We start from the raw sequence: 20,753 nt of genomic DNA, 5'->3' as shown, positions 1-20,753 counted from the left end.
AGGGTGCCAGAAAGTCTACATTTCTCTTTGCAGCCCCCTCAAAGATTTAGGAGTGACCCCATGAGACATGCACACTAGATTCTGGTTATTCCTGGATTATGTCTAAACTGTAACTCAATTTCAGAATGGCTGTTCCCGGTCCCCCACTGTCAGCTGGCTGGAACGGTTTACTCTCCATGATCCATCACAGTGGGAGGCAGGGAAAAAAGGGGAGTCAAACTGAAAAGCAAACAACTCACTGATACTGAATTAGAACAGTGATTAGGCAAGATCCTCTAAGAATTTTTTTGAAGAACTAATCCCTGCTTGGAATGTGGAATATCAGTATTCAAATTATAGGACTTCTATGAGGAAAAAAATGTTTTAATCTACCTTTGAATATTTCTACTGTTGTTCATATGGGTTAAATAAAACCAACTTTCAAAAAAAGGATTAAAGTGTTTCATATTACTTTCAAAGGGACACAATGAGCCATCAGTAGTAGTTAGTTACTGACATTAACTTCATGAATAAAAATGATTTTCGAAAAGGGGTCTTACTGGCAAATAGAGAAAGTAAGCATTAACTTAGGTCTTAATCCAAAAATAAATTTCTTCAAGTCATCCTAAAATACAGTGAGGATGTGTCCTCAGCAAAGCGTTGACTAACGTGACCCCACCTCCACAGTTGTCAGCTCACCTCCCTGTCTCTCCCTGTCTTTCTTCCTGTCCCTCTCCAGACAGTAGATGGAGATGCTATGATCCACTGGTTACAGCAGTGGGCGGAGGCTAAGCTCCTGAGCAGATTTCTAGCACAGCTAAATCACCACCACTTAAAGGTGAACAGGTTCTTCTCTTGCTTCACAACAAATAACACATGGTTTTTATAAAAGTTTAAATTATTAAACATCAGCCCATTACAACAACAAGAAAGGCACTTGGGATTTACCATCGATAAAATAAGAGAGAATCAATTATTTTTGGTTGACACAGGCAGTTTAGGAGTTAACTAAATGCTAATTCTGTGTTTTTGCTTCCTTGAGAGTGAATTTTCCTTACCCTCTTCTTTCTGTGCCCAGGACGCAGTCACCTGAAACCACCCTTTGGGTAATCAGCCTTTCTGTAATTTCTTGGATCATTCACTCCCTTTGTCCACCAATGCATTTCCTCATCTGTTCTGAGTATTTGTCAGCAGGCTAGAGGTTTACCTTGGAAGTGTTGTTGATTCTTCAATTGTTTTATTAAGGACCCTCCCTGTTGTCTAAAAGAAAATATTTGCTAGCATTCAGCCTTGCCCAAGGTTCTTCCTGACATAAGATTAAACACATTCGATTAATGTCTTTTCTAGACCACATCAGTCTCCATGAAGGTGATTCTGGCTGGAAATCATCTTTCTCAACTAGGATTCTCCTTCTGAACTGTATGGAAGCAGTTAACAGCATTCACCAACCCCTTTGTTTTTATTTGCTCTGAAGTTGTCAGATTGTTTGGTGTCTGTCTTCCTTAGGGGAGGGCCTGGGTGCTCTGTCTGCTCCGTGCTTGTTGCACATACAGGATCTGAAAGGCAGCCGTGTTCGGCTATCATTCTCTAGCTTCCTTGAAGTTCTGCACAATGTTAAATGTCCTGCAGCCTCTGATGGGACTCCTGCCCCCAAGCTCCCAGGCAGGCGTCCCCCTAGGGCTCCACTGCTTTCCAGGCACACTGATAAAGATGAAACTGAAAATGGAGGCACCTGGGTGACTCTCAATATCCTGGCTTCCTGGAAAGAGGGAGGCCTGGAGTTGGAAGGCCCAGGTTCAGCCTCTGCCTTCAGCAGGGCGACACTGGAGGGTGACCCTGCCTCTCTGAGCTGTGCTCCCTCTTCTGCATAGGAGGAGCGCATCACAGCACACGCTAATAATCAGGATGTGAACAATAAAATGGGGCATACCATCATTTCAGATAAGCCCATGGCATTGCAAACAAGGACAGGAAACCAAATTTGGATCTTTTCTAGATCCTAACACAAACCTAATAAAACCCTAAAAGGAAATGGTTGAGATAACTCAGGAAACCTGTTTATAAACTAGTATCAGTTGATACCAAGAAATTACTGTTAATACTTCATATTACATTAGGCATTGGAATTACAGTATTTACACGTAGTAACATAGACAAGTATAATGTGCATTAGTCATAATACATATTCAAATTCTTAGTGAGATATTTAGAGCTATATCCTGAAGTGTGTAAGAGTGAAATGTTGTGATGTCTAGGATTTGCTTTTTATATGCTTCAGCAAAGAAAAATATAGGGGCAAAAATGGGGTAGATGAAGCAACTATGGCAAAGTCTTGGTAGCTGTTGAATCTGGGCAATGAGTGTATGGGCGTTCATTGTGCTAATCTCTCTATTATTGTGTATATTGAATATTTGAATAATTTAAAAACACTTTTCAGATGAATGTATTAAGGGAAGTCCAGGCTGACACTAGTATAGTGTGAAAAGTCACATACAACAGACTGACATCAGAGAGTGGGTCTGGAGGTTGAAACATCTGCTCTAGGACAAGGTCTGTCTCCTTTGTTCCCAAGGACCCAGGGGTCGACCCAGTACCCACACGGTGTATAAGAGCAGTCCGCAGAGGAGGACCAAGGGCAGCATCAGCCACAGAGGAGCATAGTCAAGCCTGGTGTGGGGAAGCTGGGAGGGCAGGGGAGAGGGCAGGGGAGAGGGCAGGGGAGACAGCAGGCTAAGAAGCATACAGGCAAAAGAGGGAGAGGAGGTTGCAACCATCCTGCAGCCCTGGTGTGTCTTTGGTTCAACAGAGAATGATCACAGGTTTCAGACTGGAGAGTGGCATGGCTAGGGCTGTCCTTGGGAAACAGCATGAGGGAAAGGTGCCCCAGTGGGCAGAGCACTTAATCAATAACTGACCTCCAAAGCAGGGCTCTGGACCAGTGGGTGGAAAGCAGCCCATTTACATGAAGGTAAATGAGACCAGTGCCCCTCTCGGTGCAAAGACAAAGAGGAAACAAGATGAGGCTGAGAGGGAGTCTGAGGCACTGAAACAACTTGTCATTGCAGGGGCTGAGAACCCTCGAGGAAGGGCTGGTTCTCATGTGAGAAGGGGAGCTTTGGCACAAATGCCCTGCGTTTCAGATGAACGTTCTGAGAGCTGTTCAGCTGGCAAGTCTGGAGTTGGGGAGGTGGCCTGGCTGGCAAACCGTCCTCTTTGCAAATAGGATGACCTGGGAAATGGCCAGGATTTTGAACTCTGTCCAATACCCCCATCTGAAAGCTCACTGCTCACTGGCTTGTCCACACTGCTCTAATATGCCTGGGGCTCAGCCAGATCTCTGCCTGGTCTGTAGCCTGGGGGCATGTCCTGAAGAGGTACACCAGAGACTCTGCTGTACTTACTCTCTCTGAGTGCTCTGAGAAAACCCATCTGTATTAAACTGGCCAGTGAAATTTAATTATTATTCAGCTTCTAAGTCAGGAGACAGACATATGAGTATTAACACTTCCTGAATGTCTCCATATGCTCTAAATTTAATACGTGGTATTTCATTTAAACCTCAAATCAAATATATAATGAGAAAACTAAAATTCAGAGCAGTTAATAACCTAGCCAAGCTCACACAGCTAAATGAGTGGCGGGGCTTGGGGCTCAGTTCAGTCCGTCTGTCTCTACGGTCTGTGCTCCTTCCTCTACGTCATGACCCAGCCATGGAAAAATGCCACTGGAGTGAAATAAATCTTAACCAGGTGTTGGAAGCAAACATTTGCCACCTGGCCTGGAGAGATTTGCCAAAGTGATGCCATCATTTCCTACCCTGTTGGCTAAAAAAACCCAAAACAAACAAACAAGCAAACAAAAAAACGAATGGATATGTTAGGGGTAACAAGAGTGGGAAGTAGTGATAGGAAAACAAAGGGAAGACAGAAACTTGCATTGCCAATGAGAAAAAAAATATTCCTGAAAAGTATAAAGTCTATATTTTTCATGATAATAATACATGATAAAGCAGGTAAACCTCCAATTTTGGGGTGTGCTTATATTTATCTTTGACTCAGCAGTTGTACCAGTTTTGACTTGGAGGTATGACAATGTCTTTTTTTTTAGATTTTATTTATTTATTTTTTAGAGTAGGAAGAGAGGGAGATAGAGAGAGAGAGAGAAAAATATCAATGTGCGGTTGCTGGGGGTCATGGCCTGCAACCCAGGCATGTACCCTGACTAGGAATCGAACCTGTGACACTGGTTTGCAGCCTGCACTCAATACACTGAGCTACGCCAGCCAGGGCTAACAATGCCTTTAAACATTAGTTTAGCCCTAGCTGGATAGCTCAATTCGTTAGAGCATTGTCCCCATATGCCAAGGTTGTTGGTTTGATCCCCATCAGGGCACAAAGAAGAATCAATGAATAAATGCATAAATAAGTGGAATAACAAATTGATGTGTTTTTCTCTCTCAAATCTATAAATAAAAATTAAAAGAAAAATAAAATAAAATTTAAACATTAGTTTAAAAGGCAAAGGGTTTCTGCTTAAACATCAAAGCACATAGATTTTTTTGTGTGTTTTTAAAGATTTTATTTATTTATTTTTAGAGAGAGAAAGGAGAGAGAAAGAGAGAGAAACATCAATGTGCGGTTGCTGGGGGCCATGGCCTGCAACCCAGGCATGTGTCCTGACTGGGAATTGAACCTGCGATGCCTGGTTCGCAGCCCGTGCTCAATCCACTGAGCTATGCCAGCCAGGGCTAGAACTTTTTATAAAATCTCACCCAAGGATATGCTTATTGATTTTAGAGAGAGGGGACAGGAGGGAGAAAGGGAGGGAAGAAAGGAGGGAGAGAGACAGAGAAATGTGGATGTGAAAGGGAAACCTGCATCCGTGGCCTTCCACATGTGTCCTGACAGGAATCAAACCTGCAACCTTTTTGGCATATGGAATAGCACTCCAATCACCTGAGCCATCTGGCTAAGGCTGTAGATATTTTTTAGTTGAGTACTCACTCAAAATGTTTTGGGGTGTTTTGTTTTCTAAAATAATTGGTTTTAGGAAGAGCATCAGGAGAGTGCTGCCTGGAGGGGGGGTAATGTCTCACTTGTTTGGAGATCTTGCTGGTGTGTGTCAGGCTCTGTCCTGTATTGGGATCCCCAGGCCACCAGCTAGGACCAGCACCCTGCCTAAGTAGCAGGAGCCTTGATAAAATGGAAGCTGGGAGAGCATAGGTGTCCAGACAGAGGAGTGAATCAGATTTCTTACCTGAATTTCCAAGAGTCAGATGGACTGGGGCTGTAGAGCCAATGCATTAGCATTCAGAGAGAATATAAAACCAAAGGGGAGATTCAGTGATTGTTCACTGTAAGGTAATGACCCTGACCAAAGGCACAGAGTAAGCTATACTCAGTGGGGAAAGCACTTAAGGAAAGAGAATCCTACCACCTTGTTGGCAAAAGGCAGGGGCAGCAACCAGAATTCCTTACCCTTGAAATTGGAGAAAATCAGCTTAAGGTCTACCCACTCTCCCCTCAACTATGATGAACAGAAAGAAGGTCTGAAACAAAACAAGGGTCTCCTTGTTGTTTATTCAGACTATGTATAAGTGGAAAACTAGAGGTTTTCATCAAATGTATTCATCTTCCTTCTTACTTTCCAAAATACCTAAAACATAGGACATCCCCAGCCCCACAACAAGAAAGAAAAACAATTCAAGGAGGGGGGGATAAGTTTGTCCTCTTAATCTGACATTTTAGGCATTTGTTTAAGGTATATTTGTAAAGGTAAGTGGCCACAAATGGGTTTTCTTTCACCAGAAAAAAATTGCATGTGTTATACTTTAGGAATACAGAGGGAAAAATACTAGTTAAACATTGAAAAAAGGAATTCTTTCACTTAGCTCCTCATTTTTTTAGATACATGCAAAGTAAGGATATGCATGATAGACTCTGTTCTACACAGAGGACAGTGGGTGATCTCTGGGGGAAGATGGTTGGGGGAAATTTCTTCTGAACAATCTAAATATGAAAACATGTCTGGTGTCTGTAAGGTGCACAAACAATATGTCAAGAAAAAGGCTCCAATGAAAAAAGGCAAATTAAAATCAAGAAAAACATTTTTGACCAGTGGGGGTTAATGGTCAATGTTAGAGGCAATGTCAAGGCAACGGAAGAAACTGAGAGATTCTCAAGAGACTCCTCTTACAGGGCCCACAGTGGACTTAGGACTCATGCAGACCCACCCCCTCTGGGCTTCAGCACTGGGACAACAGCTGGAAGGGCACCAGTGGCATACAGGGAGAAAGCGAAGTGACTGGCAATAGGGTGGACACCAGAAGACAGCTTCCTCCTGGGAAAAACTTCAGAGGCTGGGCAGCAGCACTGTCCCCTCTCCGAGCCCTCCCCCACACAGAGCCACAAAACAGTGACATGGGTTGCCCTGCCCTGGCAATTACCTAAGGCTCTGACTCACACAACTTAACAGGTGCATTTTTTTTACAGTAGGCCACACTACTAAGACAGGGAGTCAAAGCAGCTCTACCTAATACATAGACACAAATATAGGGAGGCAGCCAAAATGAGGAGACAAAAAACTATGGCCCAAATGAAAGAACAGATCAAAACTCCAGAAAAAGAACTAAATGAAATGGAGATAAGCAACTAAATGAAATGGAGATGCAGAGTTCAAAGTACTGGTAATCAGGATGTTCCAGGAACTCATTGGGTACTTCTATAGCATAAAAAAGACCCAGGCAGAAATGAAGGTTACATTAGGTGAAATAAAGAAAAATCTGTAGGGAACCAACAGTGGAGGGGATGTTGCCAAGAATCAAATCAATGATTTGGAACACAAGGAAGGAAAAATCAAAACAGCAGGAAGGAAAAAGAATTTTAAAAAATGAGAATAGACTTGGGAATCTCTGGGATATATTTAAACGTATCAACAAATGAATCATAGGGGTGCCAGAAGGAGAAGAGGAAGAGTATAAAATTTGAAATCTATTTGTAAAAGTAATGAAAAATAATTCCCTAATTTGATGAAGGAAGTAGACATACAAATCCAGGAAGCACAGTGAGTCCCAAACAAGAGGGACCCAAAGAGGACCACACTAAGACACATCATAATTAAAATGCCAAAGGTTAAAGAAAAAGAGAGAATGTTAAAAGCAGCAAGAGAAAAGCAGTTAGTTACCTACAAAGTTCCCATCAAACTGTGAGCTGATTTCTCTAAAGAAACTTTTCAGGCTAGAAGGGAGTGGCAAGAAGTATTCAAAGTGATGAAAAGCAAGAATCTATAACCTAGATTACTCTATCCAGCAAAGCTATCATTTAGAATTGAAAGGCAGGTAAAGAGCTTCCTGGACAAGTTAAACCTAAAGGAATTCATCATCACCAAGCCATAATTATATGAAATACTAAAGGAAATTATATAAGAAAAAGAAGAATATCAAAACAATGAACATTAAAAAGGCAATAGATTCATGACTATCAATAATTGAATCCAAATAACAAACTAAGCAAACAAATAGAACAGGAACAGAATCATGGATAGGGAGACCATTTGCTGTGTTATCAGTTGGGAGGGGAAGGGGGAATGTGAAGGGAAGGGTACAGGGATTAGGAAGTGCAAATTGGTTGGTGCAGGGTAGACAGGGGGTTGCTGAGAGCAGTTTGGGTAGTGGGGTAGCCAAAGAACTTACATGTACAGCCATGGACATGAACTGGGGGTGATTGCTGGAGGGAAGAGGGGTGCTAGGTGGAAGCAGGCAATGAGGGAAAGATTGGGACAACTGTAATAGCATAATCAAGAAAATATATTTTTTAAAAATAAAAGCATTTTTGTTCATTATCTTTATCATTTTCTTACTTCACTGTACTTTCCAGTATAGAAAACACTTTCTAGTTTTATCTAAGTCATAAGAACAGGCTTATTTATGCATAAACTGCCCAGGTTAATTTTTGAAGACAACATTTTTCAATGCAAACATACAGAAGCATTTAATAAAATTTTAATGCTTACCAAAATAGTGTAAAAGTTTGGAGCTTAGACAAGATCAATAAAATATTCAAGTATTTTACTGAATAAATACAGGGCTTAGAGGGATCTTTAGACTCCTCTACCATTTCAAATCGTAATTGTAAATTTGGCACAAAAGGGTTTTTAAAAAGATTTTATTCTATTTTCTATGAGTACATTCCTGAGAAAAAGTGCTAGAATATTTGCCAGTGACTTGGACCTGGGTTTTATGACTTGGCAGAAGGTCCTAGAGGATTTCAGCACTGAGCTGAGTAGCCCTGGAATGCTTGGGGATGCCGAGCACACCTGGGTGGGGAGGCTCTGCCAGCACCAGAAGGCAGGACGAGCTGTGCCCTGTTGGAAGGACCAGCTACAGGACTGTCTGACTTTGTAAGGGTAGGGTGAAATGTTAGCTCTGTTCTTAAGCCATGAGACAGATGGCTCTCTCACTGGAGCCGAGTGACCACCTTCACATCTCTTGGCATCTCTCAGTGGCCACTTTCAACATGAGCTAACACATACGGCACCAGCAGGTCTGCACAGATAATGTGGGTTCACCTCCCTTTCCTCAGAGCCACCTGACCAGACTTTTACATTTCCAGTCAGTCAGTTAACAAACGTATATGGTGCTTTTACCATGTGCGAGACTGACAGCTAGAGAGATGCAAAGTAAATGGAAAGATCAGAGAGGGGTGGGGAATAGGTAACCAGGAGTATGGGAAGAGACCAAAATACTCAAGAGCTCTCAACGATGGAGTCTATAAATCTTTAGAAGGAAGAGCAGAGCTGAAGAAATCTAGACCCCTCCCGCTATCCCAGGGCTTACCCTACCCCATTCCCACCCTCACCAGAGTACATGAGACTCCAAAAAGGGGTGAAAGAAGCAAACAAAGGTAATAAAGGAGCAATTGTGGGGCAGCTCTGGGGAGGCCAAGCAGAACAAAATCATCTGTGGCAGAAAGTGGCAGCATGCTGCCATTATCTAGTTTGCAGATGGACTGCCCATAGAATCTGGGAGTAATTAAGATGGAGAGAAACAAATGGGGGGCTGCTGAGGATGATGGGAGGGATGGAGTCCCCAAACCATCTTTCACTAGGAACTCAAAAGTGAGACAAGACCCTGGAACCAGAGGAAAAGGAAACCGTCATAACCAAGTGGGGATGTGCACACTCACATTCACACCCACACTCACTTCAGCAAGGGAGCGATGAAATTTACAAAGTGCCCGGGAAACAGATGTTAAAATCAACATAGAAGGTAGGACACCACATTTAAACTCCACTTATTGGCCCTGGCCCAGTAGCTCCGTTGGTTAGAGCACTGGCCAGATATACCAGTGTTGCGGGTTTGATCTCTGGTCAGGGCTCATACATACAAGAATCAACCAATAGATATATAAACAAGTAGAACAACAAATCAGTGTTTCTTTCCCTGTCCCTCTCAAAAATTAATCAATAAAAAATACAAACTCCAATTATCTTCTAATATCTATTTGAACATTTAAAAATGAATTCTGAACAGGAGAAGTGAATTTTACAAATTGTGTTTTTTTTTTTAATCAACAACAAGATGGGCTCACACTCTTTTTCAAGGCGTCAGTCCACCACTCCCGTCAAAAAACATGACTTTTCTGCCAGCCTGAAGGCTAGTCTTCGTTCCAGCCATGGGTCAGGCAATATGCTGTCTTGTCCGTAGTGTTCATGAACCCTAAACCTCTCCCCTCAAAAGGTTAGTCATCTTCTTTAACTGATAACTATAATAGCTATTCATGTATTATATGAATATCTTGCTCAAGGTCATGTGGCCAGTCAGTGGCTGAGCCAGAATTCAAACACAGACTCCAGAGCTCTGTGAGATGCCCGTGAGCCTCCAAACTGAGTGGGGTTTGCTCCCTGCACACAATCTGACTTGTGCCCTCTGCTGGAAACACACTTTCATCATTTTTGTCTTTTCACGTTCTTCCTATTCTCAAAGCTCTGTTTTCCATCCTGTCTCCCACAAGAAATCTTTCTTGATTTCTTAGGCCAGATGACCTCCCGGATTGCTGCCCATTCTGAAGGCCTGCGTGCTACCGACCTCACGTCCAGGCTGCCCCACGTCAGACCAGCCATGTCAAAGTGCATTTTCATACCACACTCTGTGTGATGTTTTCCTGTCCAATGCTGAGAAGGAGTTTTAGAATTTTGCTTTAAAACTCTCATTTTACTTAGAATTACTTATGGCCTCTCAACAACCCTGTGCATACCTGAGAATCCTTGAGATAAGAAAGCTTGTAAGTTTTTTTCAAATAATGACAAAACTTACCGTGATTATTAAGCTTAACAGTAATTAAGACTGATAAGTATCTTTTTAAGTTTTAAACATTTGTTCATTTCAATTTTCACAGGCCTTCCCTTATATTTAGAGCCTACAAATATGTTTCTTTTCATATCTCAAAGAATTACGTAGGTCCTCGAAAATCTAGCAGGTGCTAAGCACCGTGCCTAAAGTATTGAAGGGGCAGAGCAGCCCTGCTCATGCCTGAGCCACGTGCCGTCTTGCGTGGTGGTTGCCGAGAAAACTGCTTGAAGTGTGGCTCTGCCTGGCTGTCAAGGTCATAAGCTTACTGAAGACAGTGACATTTCTGTGTCATTGACAGTGACTTTTTTGGAGTCACTGGCACAGTTGCCATACAATGAATACTATGGACTCACTTATTAAAAAACACCAGTCCTAGATAAACACAAAAACTACAACTTTGACTGACTATATATTCTATAATACCATTCCTAAAATAGTGACAGTTATTGGAAATTATGCTCCTTATACTTTTCAAAATGGGTTCTCTTTCCTTTGAAAAAATGTTTTGTCTTCATTGCTTTGAAAGATGGTACAAATAAATGGACTGTAAATAAAATGTATAGTGGAAATCTCTAGAAGCATGGGTTTTTTTCCCCACTGGCAGTTAATTACACATTTCCTTCTAAACATTTATTTGCACAAGCGGTGCACTCATGATTTTCCAGACATTACATGTCTCTAATACAGTTGTGCCTCGTTATTACACTGCAAATTGTTCTCGAGTCCAGGTAAATTTCCTTTAGCAGTATTTGGATTTTAACTAAATTCAATCTAATAACATTTAACATGAAATTAAATAGAAACTACTCACATGCTCAACTGTTAGGTGTGGGGAAGAGAAGGCTGATGTACTACGAGAAGTAAGGACAGGGACCAATAGCATCTGTCTCCATGAACCAGCCAGTAAGACAACATAACACTTTCTCAACACCAGTAGAAAATAATAATTCATTAAAAACAAAACAAAACCCCAGGCATGCATGAAGTGAAGTGTAAGAAGATTTGTATGGATCATATGCATTTACATGAACAGCATGCAAAGTTTCATGGTAGATGCTCATCCTTTAGTATAACAATTGGGCCGATATCCAAAGGCCTAGCTATTAAATACTCTTTGGTAGTGCTGCTAACACTGAATATTTTCCATCTTAAGATAATATTGCTACTACTTGTAGTATTTTCTGCAGCTGGGTTGTTTTGCTCATGTCCAGACCTAGTGAGAACCCCAGTTTAGCCTGAGGTCAGACCTAGTGAGCCAGAACATCAGATTCCATGTTGCTGCCGAGAGAATGTGACTTAAATCTGAGTGTGACTACACTCTAAGAGAATAACCAAAATGCTGGAAACTGAGCACCCACGCTCACATTGAAAACTGAGAGGAGAGAAGGAAACACGGGAAGGAGCAGCAGGGAAAAGGGCTGGGAGAACGTGTGTTCCTCAGACGGCTGGAGGGAGGAGCCCACCTCTTCCCGTTACTGTCCCGAAGCACCGTTTTCCCCATCTTCGTTTCCAGCTCCTGCACCTCCTCCAGCAGTGTCTTCTTGCAGGTGTGCTTGGCCCTGTGCCACAAGGAGAAGACAGTAAGAACATCACACGCGGAATTTACACAGCTGTGAAGACTGGGTGTCCTCCTCCTGGGCCACATCCGGATGCCCTTTGACTGACTGATGCTGAGGCTTAGGGCATCATGGGGCACTCGCAGCCCCCATGCATGGCCAGGGCTCCACCTGGGGAGCACCCCAAATCCTGTAGAACATCAGGAGTCATCCACCTAAGACTACTGTTTTGTGTTTTTTTTTGCTGAAAGCCTAAAGATCAGTCTGAGGACCCCGACCATTCAGAGAAAACACTGGGTTTCCTGGACACTCATGGGTCTATCTCTAAAGCTTTTCTAACAACTCAGAAGATGCTCTAAATCCCTACCCTAGTGGATGTGTGCCAGTCCCGTGGCCCTGTCCTCTACTGTGATCAGAAAGGTTGGGGTGAGCAGCTTCTTCTCTCTCTCTTTAGAGTGAAAAGAGCCACTGCTGCAACAGGAATGGCATTTATAATGCTGGCATTCATGCTTTTCATGCCAAACCCTTGACCTGAAGCTTGGGGTCAACACAAGTCCCCAGGCACAGCTTCTCTCGTGCAGCCTTGCCAGGACAACCCAGGCTGTATGCCTTGATGGCAACGGCACCTGGTGGCAAGCTGGCCTCTCCAACCTCAGCCTCGACACATCACTCTTGAACTGTGCCTGTACGGGAAGAACTGCCTGTACCCTCTTTCTGATTAAACTGATGTTTAAGTAAGTGGCTCATTTCAGGATCTTCCTAAGATCGAGACTAAACAGAAAGCTACTGGTTGGAAACAAAGGTGAAGAAAAGGCATTTAACTAGAGGCATATAAGTTAGAAATGGCGAGGGGAGAAGCCGTAGAAAGAAAAATACTCATGACTTAGCAATATAGCAATATAGGGAGGGCTTAATACAGGGTGGGGCAAAAGTAGGTTTACAGATGATCATATGGAAAATAGTATAATAATAAATAAAAATATAAGAATCAACTCTGTGTTTTGCATACTCACAACTGTAAACCTACTTTTGCAACACCCTGTATTATGAAAAGGTTTTCATTAGTTTCAGTATAAATGAGTATGAGGATCCTACTGCACACCAGTGCTTAAAGACAGAATAAGGACAAAGACAGAGCCCCTATCTGTGAGGACGTGAAAACAGTGTAATGGGGACTTTCTGAAGACATGAGCTGTTTCAGTGGAATCACATAGTCCCGCCCACCCTCCACCCTCAAGGAAAGTCTGTTAAGATAATGCCCAGTCATCTGCTAACACTCCGACTTAATCTCTAATGGAGTATCAGTACTAAGACACTGTATATGTGCCTGTCACTCCTTTTCCCCAAAGTAAACAAGAGAACTAAACCACACAGGTTTTAACACATAATACCTTAATAACATCAAGTAGTATCCTGAGACTCAGTAGTGATAAAATACTACAGTTTAAAGCAGAGACTGAGGAATTTTAATCTAAACTATAAGTGAGAAAATGTTTAGCATTTTGCTGGGAAGAAGGCAGTCAAAAAGAACATTAAAATTTGCACCGTTCAATATTATTGAATATGCTGTGCCTCAAACTTTCTCTTTTATCTCATGGGCTTCTGAGGCTGTAATGATAACAGCCTCCACCGCACTTGGATTCACCCGACACGCAGGCCCCATGAGAACGTGTCTGGTCTACGCTGAAGGATGTGCATGCTCTCTCACTGTTTCACCATCCTCCCTTCCTCCCTCCCTTGTGCCCCACACAGAGCAAGCAGGGTTCACAACCTCTAGACCAGCCCTCAACCCCCATCTTCTGGGTGGGGAGAGAAGGGCATCTCTAAGAAGCAGGCTTGGAATGGGAAGGCTGGGCCACTAGGCCTAGGACACTGGATAGCAGTAGCTTAGGCCAAGAACAAAAGGAATCTGTTCTATGGCATTGAAGCCGCCACTTTTCACATTCACAAAATCACCTCACAGGGCAATGACCTAAATATATCTGGATGCTGCCAGGCACCGCGCAGGTTCTCGGTGGAGGTAGCTGCATCCATGTCAAAGAGTCACTCTGTAATTCCCAGCACATCCAGCACTGACCCCTGAGAGCCAGCCTGGGAACCCAGCCAGTGAGTTCGATCTGCTACTGGGGACGATCTTCTACTCTCCACATGCAGCACTGGAGAAGCGGTGCTAGCAATTTAAAACTGTTCTCTCAAGAACGTCTACTTCATAAGGCCTTCATTAGGTAAATGATTCTAAAATCTCCCCTGTCAAAGTCTACATGTGAATTGACTAAAACCTAGTAAGTGAAGGTTTAAAAAGCCAGTCTTTAAGTATCAGCCACTGGTGTATAATTTAGGTCTCATCAGGAGCTGGAGTTTGGCTTTTTGTGAGTCACAGCCTGGACAAAGTGAACTCCATTATCTTTGAAGGGCTTATCCCCAGTGGTCCAGGACTTGCTTCATCTAACCCCACATCAAGAGACCAGATGATCACAAAAGGGGCGGGGTGGGGTGCTCAGCCGCTGTCAGAGGGTGTGACATTCATTCGCCTGCCTGTGAGCCTTCAAATAGCGCTAATGGTATCTCCAGGTTATTAGGGGATTTTAAAATAAATAGATTGGCTTAGAATCTTGACCTTTTCATTTCTTTGTTTCTGAAACTTTTTCCTGGACTCTTTCTTTTACATGGAAGGATGTAGAAAGCTAAAAGGAAATGTTAAATTCCAAATGTGGATGAAAATGTGCACACAATGTGCTTCAAAAGAAATTAGTGTAGCTAGAAAGTTTTTTTAAAAAAATCAAGGCCCATTTGTATACAGAAATTTCTTATTACCTTTTATTTCCACTTAACTGCCTACTGGGATTATAATAAGGAAATGAGGTCATTCTGGAATTGCTGAATGTATTGTGTGCTGATTGGTAGACTACAGGAGATACAATCTAGATAAAAGGGACTCATTCCCAAGTTCAGTGGCCTTGAGCTTTATATTATTTTTCTAAAGCAATACTGACAAATTTCTCCTAGATGAGAATAAGTACATGGCAGTTCACTAAGAATGCTGTCATAGGTAAACATTTTGGAAGAGTGTAAGCTAAAGGATATTAAAATAGTTCTGGGCAATTTAACTTCATGCTTCTAATAAAAATACTCATTAGCCAGGTATCACATATAATCAATCAATTATTTTAATAAAAGATATATTAGTTTGGTCCCTCATGAAAATTCTGGTTAGTGGGATAACAGAGTAGGTATTTTATGGCATAAATCCGACTTAAGATAGTCTAGTAATGGGTCTTCATCCAGCAAGTTGACAGACTTCATGGAAAAAATGACCAAATAACCTCATGCTGCTTTTTTCTTACTCTGAACACTCCAAGTCCCAAAATGGAAGAGAGCCTGGGGCAAAAGAGGGGGAAATGCAGGAAGATAGAACCCACTTTCTTAAGCATTCATGAAAGTATGGGAACAAGCAGGGCGGCCTTGTGCTGGAATTCAAAAGCTCTTTAGAAATAGCTGACCACCAAAATTCAAAGCAAAACAAGAAACACGAGATTGGTCCGAGGCAAGACGGAAGAACTGTAACAAAACTGCTGGGCTCCCACTGGCCGTCCGCTGCTGGCACAGCACGTGCTCTGTGACTGCACCTTCATTCTCATCCACTTAGTGCTGAATTCTCCCTCAAATTCAAGGTGTATCCCAGCACGTCATGTTTCAGTAAATATCTGACAATTTGAACCAAACGATGGGTGGACCTGGACATGCAGGATTAACACTTGAGGTCAGTGGGCAGAAAGGAAAAACAGGGTATGTTTTATAAAGCTGAGGTTCAGAAAGACAGCACAGAGGTTGGAGCTGTGGCCTCATCAGAGGCATGCAGCACATACTACTCTTTCTCTTCCTGGGAGAAGCCTCTGAATTTACTTGACTCAACAATAAATATCTCAGTCTGGGAATATAGTATGAACTAAAACCTAGGCCTTGTGGTCAGAGGAAAATGCTCAAATAAACTTGCAAAATGACTTTTTGAGGAGAGAGGTAGTTTCGACATTAAACATATATTAAAAACTTGGCATATACTTTGGGTCACTACTCCAGGGGGGAACCAAAACATGCTGTCCTCCCCATTTCCCCAACGGAGGAAAATTGAGACACAATGCATTTCAGGGAATGCCTCTGGAAGTCAGTAGGGGCCTCCAAACTCAGCCCAAAGCACAGGTGCTGTGGCTCCTGGTTAGAGCTGCTTCCGGCCTGTGGTGCCCTGGGGCAGGTAGGACTCCCCTCTTGGTCAGTCTCTGATCATCCTTCCCAGTCCCTCACCCTGTCCCAACCACAGCCTTCTTTACAGAGTTCCTATCCTGCTGGCAAGTTTCTGGGAAAGAAAGTGACTTTTTTTTACTATGTCCATATGGTGGAGCTGGATGCAGACTCATTTAATTTATCCTCTTTAACATGTAAATGATGCTAATTTGACAGTGCCAGGAGTCAGGAATAGGTAATATTTCTGCTTGAAGGAATAGATAATTTGCTTCCCCGTGAGGAGGAACTTTTACTTGGAATGTATTGGAAGAGATCCAGAAAATAGACAAAGAGGCAGAGACACTGTAATTTGAAAACATTCTCTTTGAAATGGTAGAAAGAGACTTCTGCTAAAGTCTCACTTGGCAAATATACTATCTCAATTAAAAATTTTAATTTCATGACATTCATTTAAGGTAGTTGAATAAACTAGCCTGAGATTAATTTATAGTCAAATCACTGTTGTCAATCACTATAGATTGAAAAGTCATCTGATGTAGCCAGGCCCTAAAACTACCTTGATTATCTTGCAAAACTGATGAAATTCGGCAAGGTAATGTATTGTTCCACAACTGAGCTATGTGCTACAGTAGACTTTACGTTTTCTTTTGTGCACTGGTTAGATTAAGAAAACATCTTTTCTGACTGTAATTCATTTCCAAAGATTCTGATTCTGCTATTTATAGAACATACTTTCAGCAGATAAAATAAATGAGTACAGTGTGGTAAATCAGAGCATTTAAGAAATTTGGAATTATTTAATTTTTACTAACAGTTGTAAAACTTCATGAACAGAAGAAAAAACCATTAAAATCTGTGCTATAAAATGGCCTCTCCCCCTCTCCATGTCTGCATTAGGTGCCGTCTGTTGTCAGGACCATGCTGAAATGAAGGCTCTTTGAAAACACATCCTTAACTGTCAGGCAAGAACATTCTCATTGAGTGTGGGAGGAAGGGAGAGACAGAAATGAAATCTGATGTCTTTTCCTAGAAGGTTTGGATTAAAATCTCGATTCTCTATCTCAGGGCCCCCAAATAAGTATGCTTTGCCCAAAGTAAATGCAATGCAAGGGTCTCAATTTTCAAGGAGATTGGCAACTATTTGTAGGAGGGACCAGGCCTACCAACACAAAAATCAATGTGATCTCATTTGCAGCATTCCATCGTTTGCTTATGGATGAAGTAAAAATTTATATACCTTGTTGCTTCTTTCACATTTTATACAAGAAATAATTTCAGAAATATTTCAGAAATAATATATATTAAAACATAGAAACAAAATTTAAGTATGAATTATTTCCTACTTAACCTAAATTATAATTTCATCTTTGTGGTTAATTTTCTGATAGACCTGTAAATGGACATTTCACAAGAATTATATTTGAAGGATTCCTATGGTGAATTATTTGGAAAAATGAAGAATACTTCATTCCAAGTATTTTGCAGTTTGAAATGGGTTTCACAGACACAATTTTCCTTAAAGCCAGATTATATTTGTGATCACTTAGCATTGATTTTAGATATAAGGAAGAATTAATTTTGAGTCATATTTCCTAAGCCTGATGGAATGGGTCTATATTTAGAAATATTCCCTTAGAAAGACGTACAAGGAGATGTACTGTGTTGCCTTCACACAGTCTCTGTTGGGACTCCACCTTTTTTTGTCTATGTTCTCATATCAAGGTGAAGCACAGGTTAAAAGGAAAAAAAACAAACACAATATTCTTCATATCCTTCACTGGCAGGTGGCAGGAGACCAGAAGTCACATAGCATTTCATATCCTGTGACAGGACTCGTGAAGGACAATTGCGGGGACAGATGAGCAAGACTTAGTGCTACTACTTCGCTTTTCACTTACGCTCTCCAAGCCACATCTTCGATCAGACATGCAGTAGGTACCAGAAATAATCCCAACCAGAAGTGTGCAGAGCTCAGGACCATCGCTGCCTGCAAGAAGCAAAAGGGACGGGGATATTAATACTTTGTCTTTCCAAAACAGCAGGAAATAATTTAATCAAGGTAAAACATTCCATGACACAAAAACAGAAAGTACTACATTCAGGGAAAGGTAAACATCCATGTAGGAAGAATGTCAGAGAGCCTGACAGGCTGAGTTCTTTCCTATGATCATCGGCCTTGTCTCCCTTCTTTTATTTTGACAAGTGTTGTCTCTCTCTTTTATGAAGTGCTCAAAGCCCTCTTCCAATTGGAACACTGTCCTAAATCCCTCCTAGGAGAAATGGGGCTACCATACTCCTATGGAATAAACTTAAAAAAAAATCCTCACCCAAGGATATGTTTATTGATTTTAGGGAGAGAGGAATGGGGAAGGAGGGAGAAGGGAGAGAGGAACGGAGAAAGGGAGGGGAACAAAGAGAGGGGAGGGGGAAGGCAGGAGGAGGAGGGGAGAGAGAGAGAGAGAGAGAGAATAACAGACATCCACTTGAGAGAACATTATTAGTTGCCTTCTGTATGCACCCCAGTTGGGGATTGAACCTACAATATTTTGGTGTATGGGATAATGCTCTAACCAAGTGAGCCACCCAGCCAGGGCTAAAGTAAACTTTTATCCAGCATTTTCCTTTCATCTATTTCACTTATCCATCAGATCATGTTCCTTCAGTGTTCGTTTGTTCATTCATGGAATCGGTATCTCAGAATAAAGCACAATGATTCTCAACATTCAGAAGAGGAGGATGAACAGATCATAAGTTTTGCCTTCAATGAATTTAAAGTCATGTGGTACAAATACACACACAATTATGTGGTGCCATTTACATCACACAGTGGGATGTATGCATCATGATCATCATGGGGCTTCAGAGGAAGGCCAGAAGGCTAGAAGGGGGAGAAGACTTCTTAAAGAAGACAGAATATGGGATGTGCCCGGAAAGATACAGGATTGGACCAGATAGAGAAGGACAGAGGGAGAGGAAGTCCGAGAGGAAGGGTGGACGATGGGAGAACAGCCAGGCCTGCTGCCTTTGATGACATTGTTCCTGGCATGCTGAGTTAGAAATTGTTTGGGAGCGAACAGAGCGGGTTGGAGGGAAAAGAGTTGCAGGGCTGAATCCTCTGTCAGTGAAGTGAGGAGCTAAAAACAGCACTTAGAGCAAATGGGGACTGGGAGTAGAGTCCTTAGATTTTGGTTTTCAAGTGAGCCAGGTCAGGCCATTGACAATCCGGCTTCAAAGGATGGGCTGCTTGGAAAAGGGACCCAGGACAGACCCTTCCTATTCATCGGTTCTTCTTGTCTGGAGTTCTCACCACTTGATTCTAGAATCAATAGATATTTTGCTGTAACTCATTGCAAAGTGGACTGAGGCTTTACAAGTGAGAGAAAGTGGGGGAGCTACGACACAATTCATGTCAGGGACTCTAGCAGGGAAAGTGTGTGGGGCTGAGAATCAAGAAGGCCCCTACTTCATGCTGCACAGAGGGTGGGGTTCCCCCTGGCCCTAGCGTGGCACCCAAACTTCAACTCACTCTTTAATTTCAATGTTCTACTCCAGCCTGGTGGCCACACTCACACCCAGACCCTCGTGACTCCATCCAACTCCGTCTGAGAAAGCTTCTGTCTCAGTGCCTGCCCTCACAGGTTATCCGTCTGTGCACCCTAATCCTGAGCAGTCTCAGCAAAGCCCACTCCTGACCATGCCTGCCTGGCTCCCGAACTCCACACAAAGCCCTGTCCGTGCTGCTGGGAAGTTATGACAACAAAACAGAAGCAGTGAGGCAGGGGTAATGCTGCACTCCAGCCCCGCCTGGAGGACTCGCTTTCCTTTCTAAATACAAGAGCGTTCCCTTTTTGAAAGAACAATTCAAAAACCTACAAATAGGCAGGTGTATTTTGCCCCATCAATCATAGCTCTCAACATTCATCCTAAGGAAATAAGTAAGGAAATATGTAAAGAAGCAAGTACAAGAATATTCACATGGTGCTGGACTATGAAGAAAGTGAGAGATAAATGTCCAAGAGAAGGATTTAATATGCTGTGGCCCATCCAATGGACTGCTCTACAGCGGTGAGAGTAATACAGAGTTACATTTGATGGCACTGATGTCATGCTACATGGCTAATGAAAATCTGGATTCTGAGACAACCTCTCATAGGAGCCCTACCATGGAAATGGGTGCGTGGTAAAGAAGATGATGGGCCCCAGCCTCAAAAATACACTTAAGATGCTATCTTCCAAAGCAGCTACCCCCAAGTCATGGCCTCTTTGCATGATATATATATATATCATGTGTGTGTGTGTTAATACACATTGATATACTACATAGTTTTTGTAGTCCTGTTTTGGTGTTTCCTCAACTTTAAAAAGCACATTTCAGGATGTCAAAAACAGTGGGCGGCCCAGGCTTCAGTGGGCCTGAGACTACCAACTGCTCTGGGTGTGCCTGCGTGCTCGGGAGAAAGGGCACTGGGTAGCAGAAGGACAATTGCCAGTTTTTATTTTCAGGGGTCTGTGGCTAGCTCTGCTTCTTCTTTGTTTGTGTTTTTCCTATAGAAAACATATATTACTTACATAAAAGAAAGTTAACCACCCTGCCTCCCTCCAAGCAACTTCAGGAAGGAGTTAGGTCAGCA

At 42.4% G+C, this 20,753-nt stretch overlaps 1 protein-coding gene across 1 annotated transcript in view; it reads right to left on the bottom strand.

Moving 5' to 3' along the window:
- ATP8A2 (ATPase phospholipid transporting 8A2) overlaps nucleotides 1-20,753 on the bottom strand; it is a 568,312-nt gene that overhangs the window by 33,788 nt on the left and 513,771 nt on the right. The window contains exons 34-35 of the mRNA XM_045844948.1: nucleotides 18,021-18,109; nucleotides 11,791-11,886 (exon numbers count right to left, since the gene is read on the bottom strand). Coding sequence (XP_045700904.1) covers nucleotides 11,791-11,886; nucleotides 18,021-18,109 — 185 coding nt within the window. The remainder of the gene's footprint in view (nucleotides 1-11,790; nucleotides 11,887-18,020; nucleotides 18,110-20,753) is intronic.

The sequence above is a fragment of the Phyllostomus hastatus genome, unplaced genomic scaffold (assembly GCF_019186645.2).
Source record: "Phyllostomus hastatus isolate PE091 unplaced genomic scaffold, TTU_PhHast_1.1 phas_contig_41, whole genome shotgun sequence".
NCBI lineage: Eukaryota > Metazoa > Chordata > Mammalia > Chiroptera > Phyllostomidae > Phyllostomus > Phyllostomus hastatus.
The sequence above is the reverse complement of the archived record's forward strand: the minus strand, read 5'-3'. Positions and strand labels throughout refer to the sequence as shown.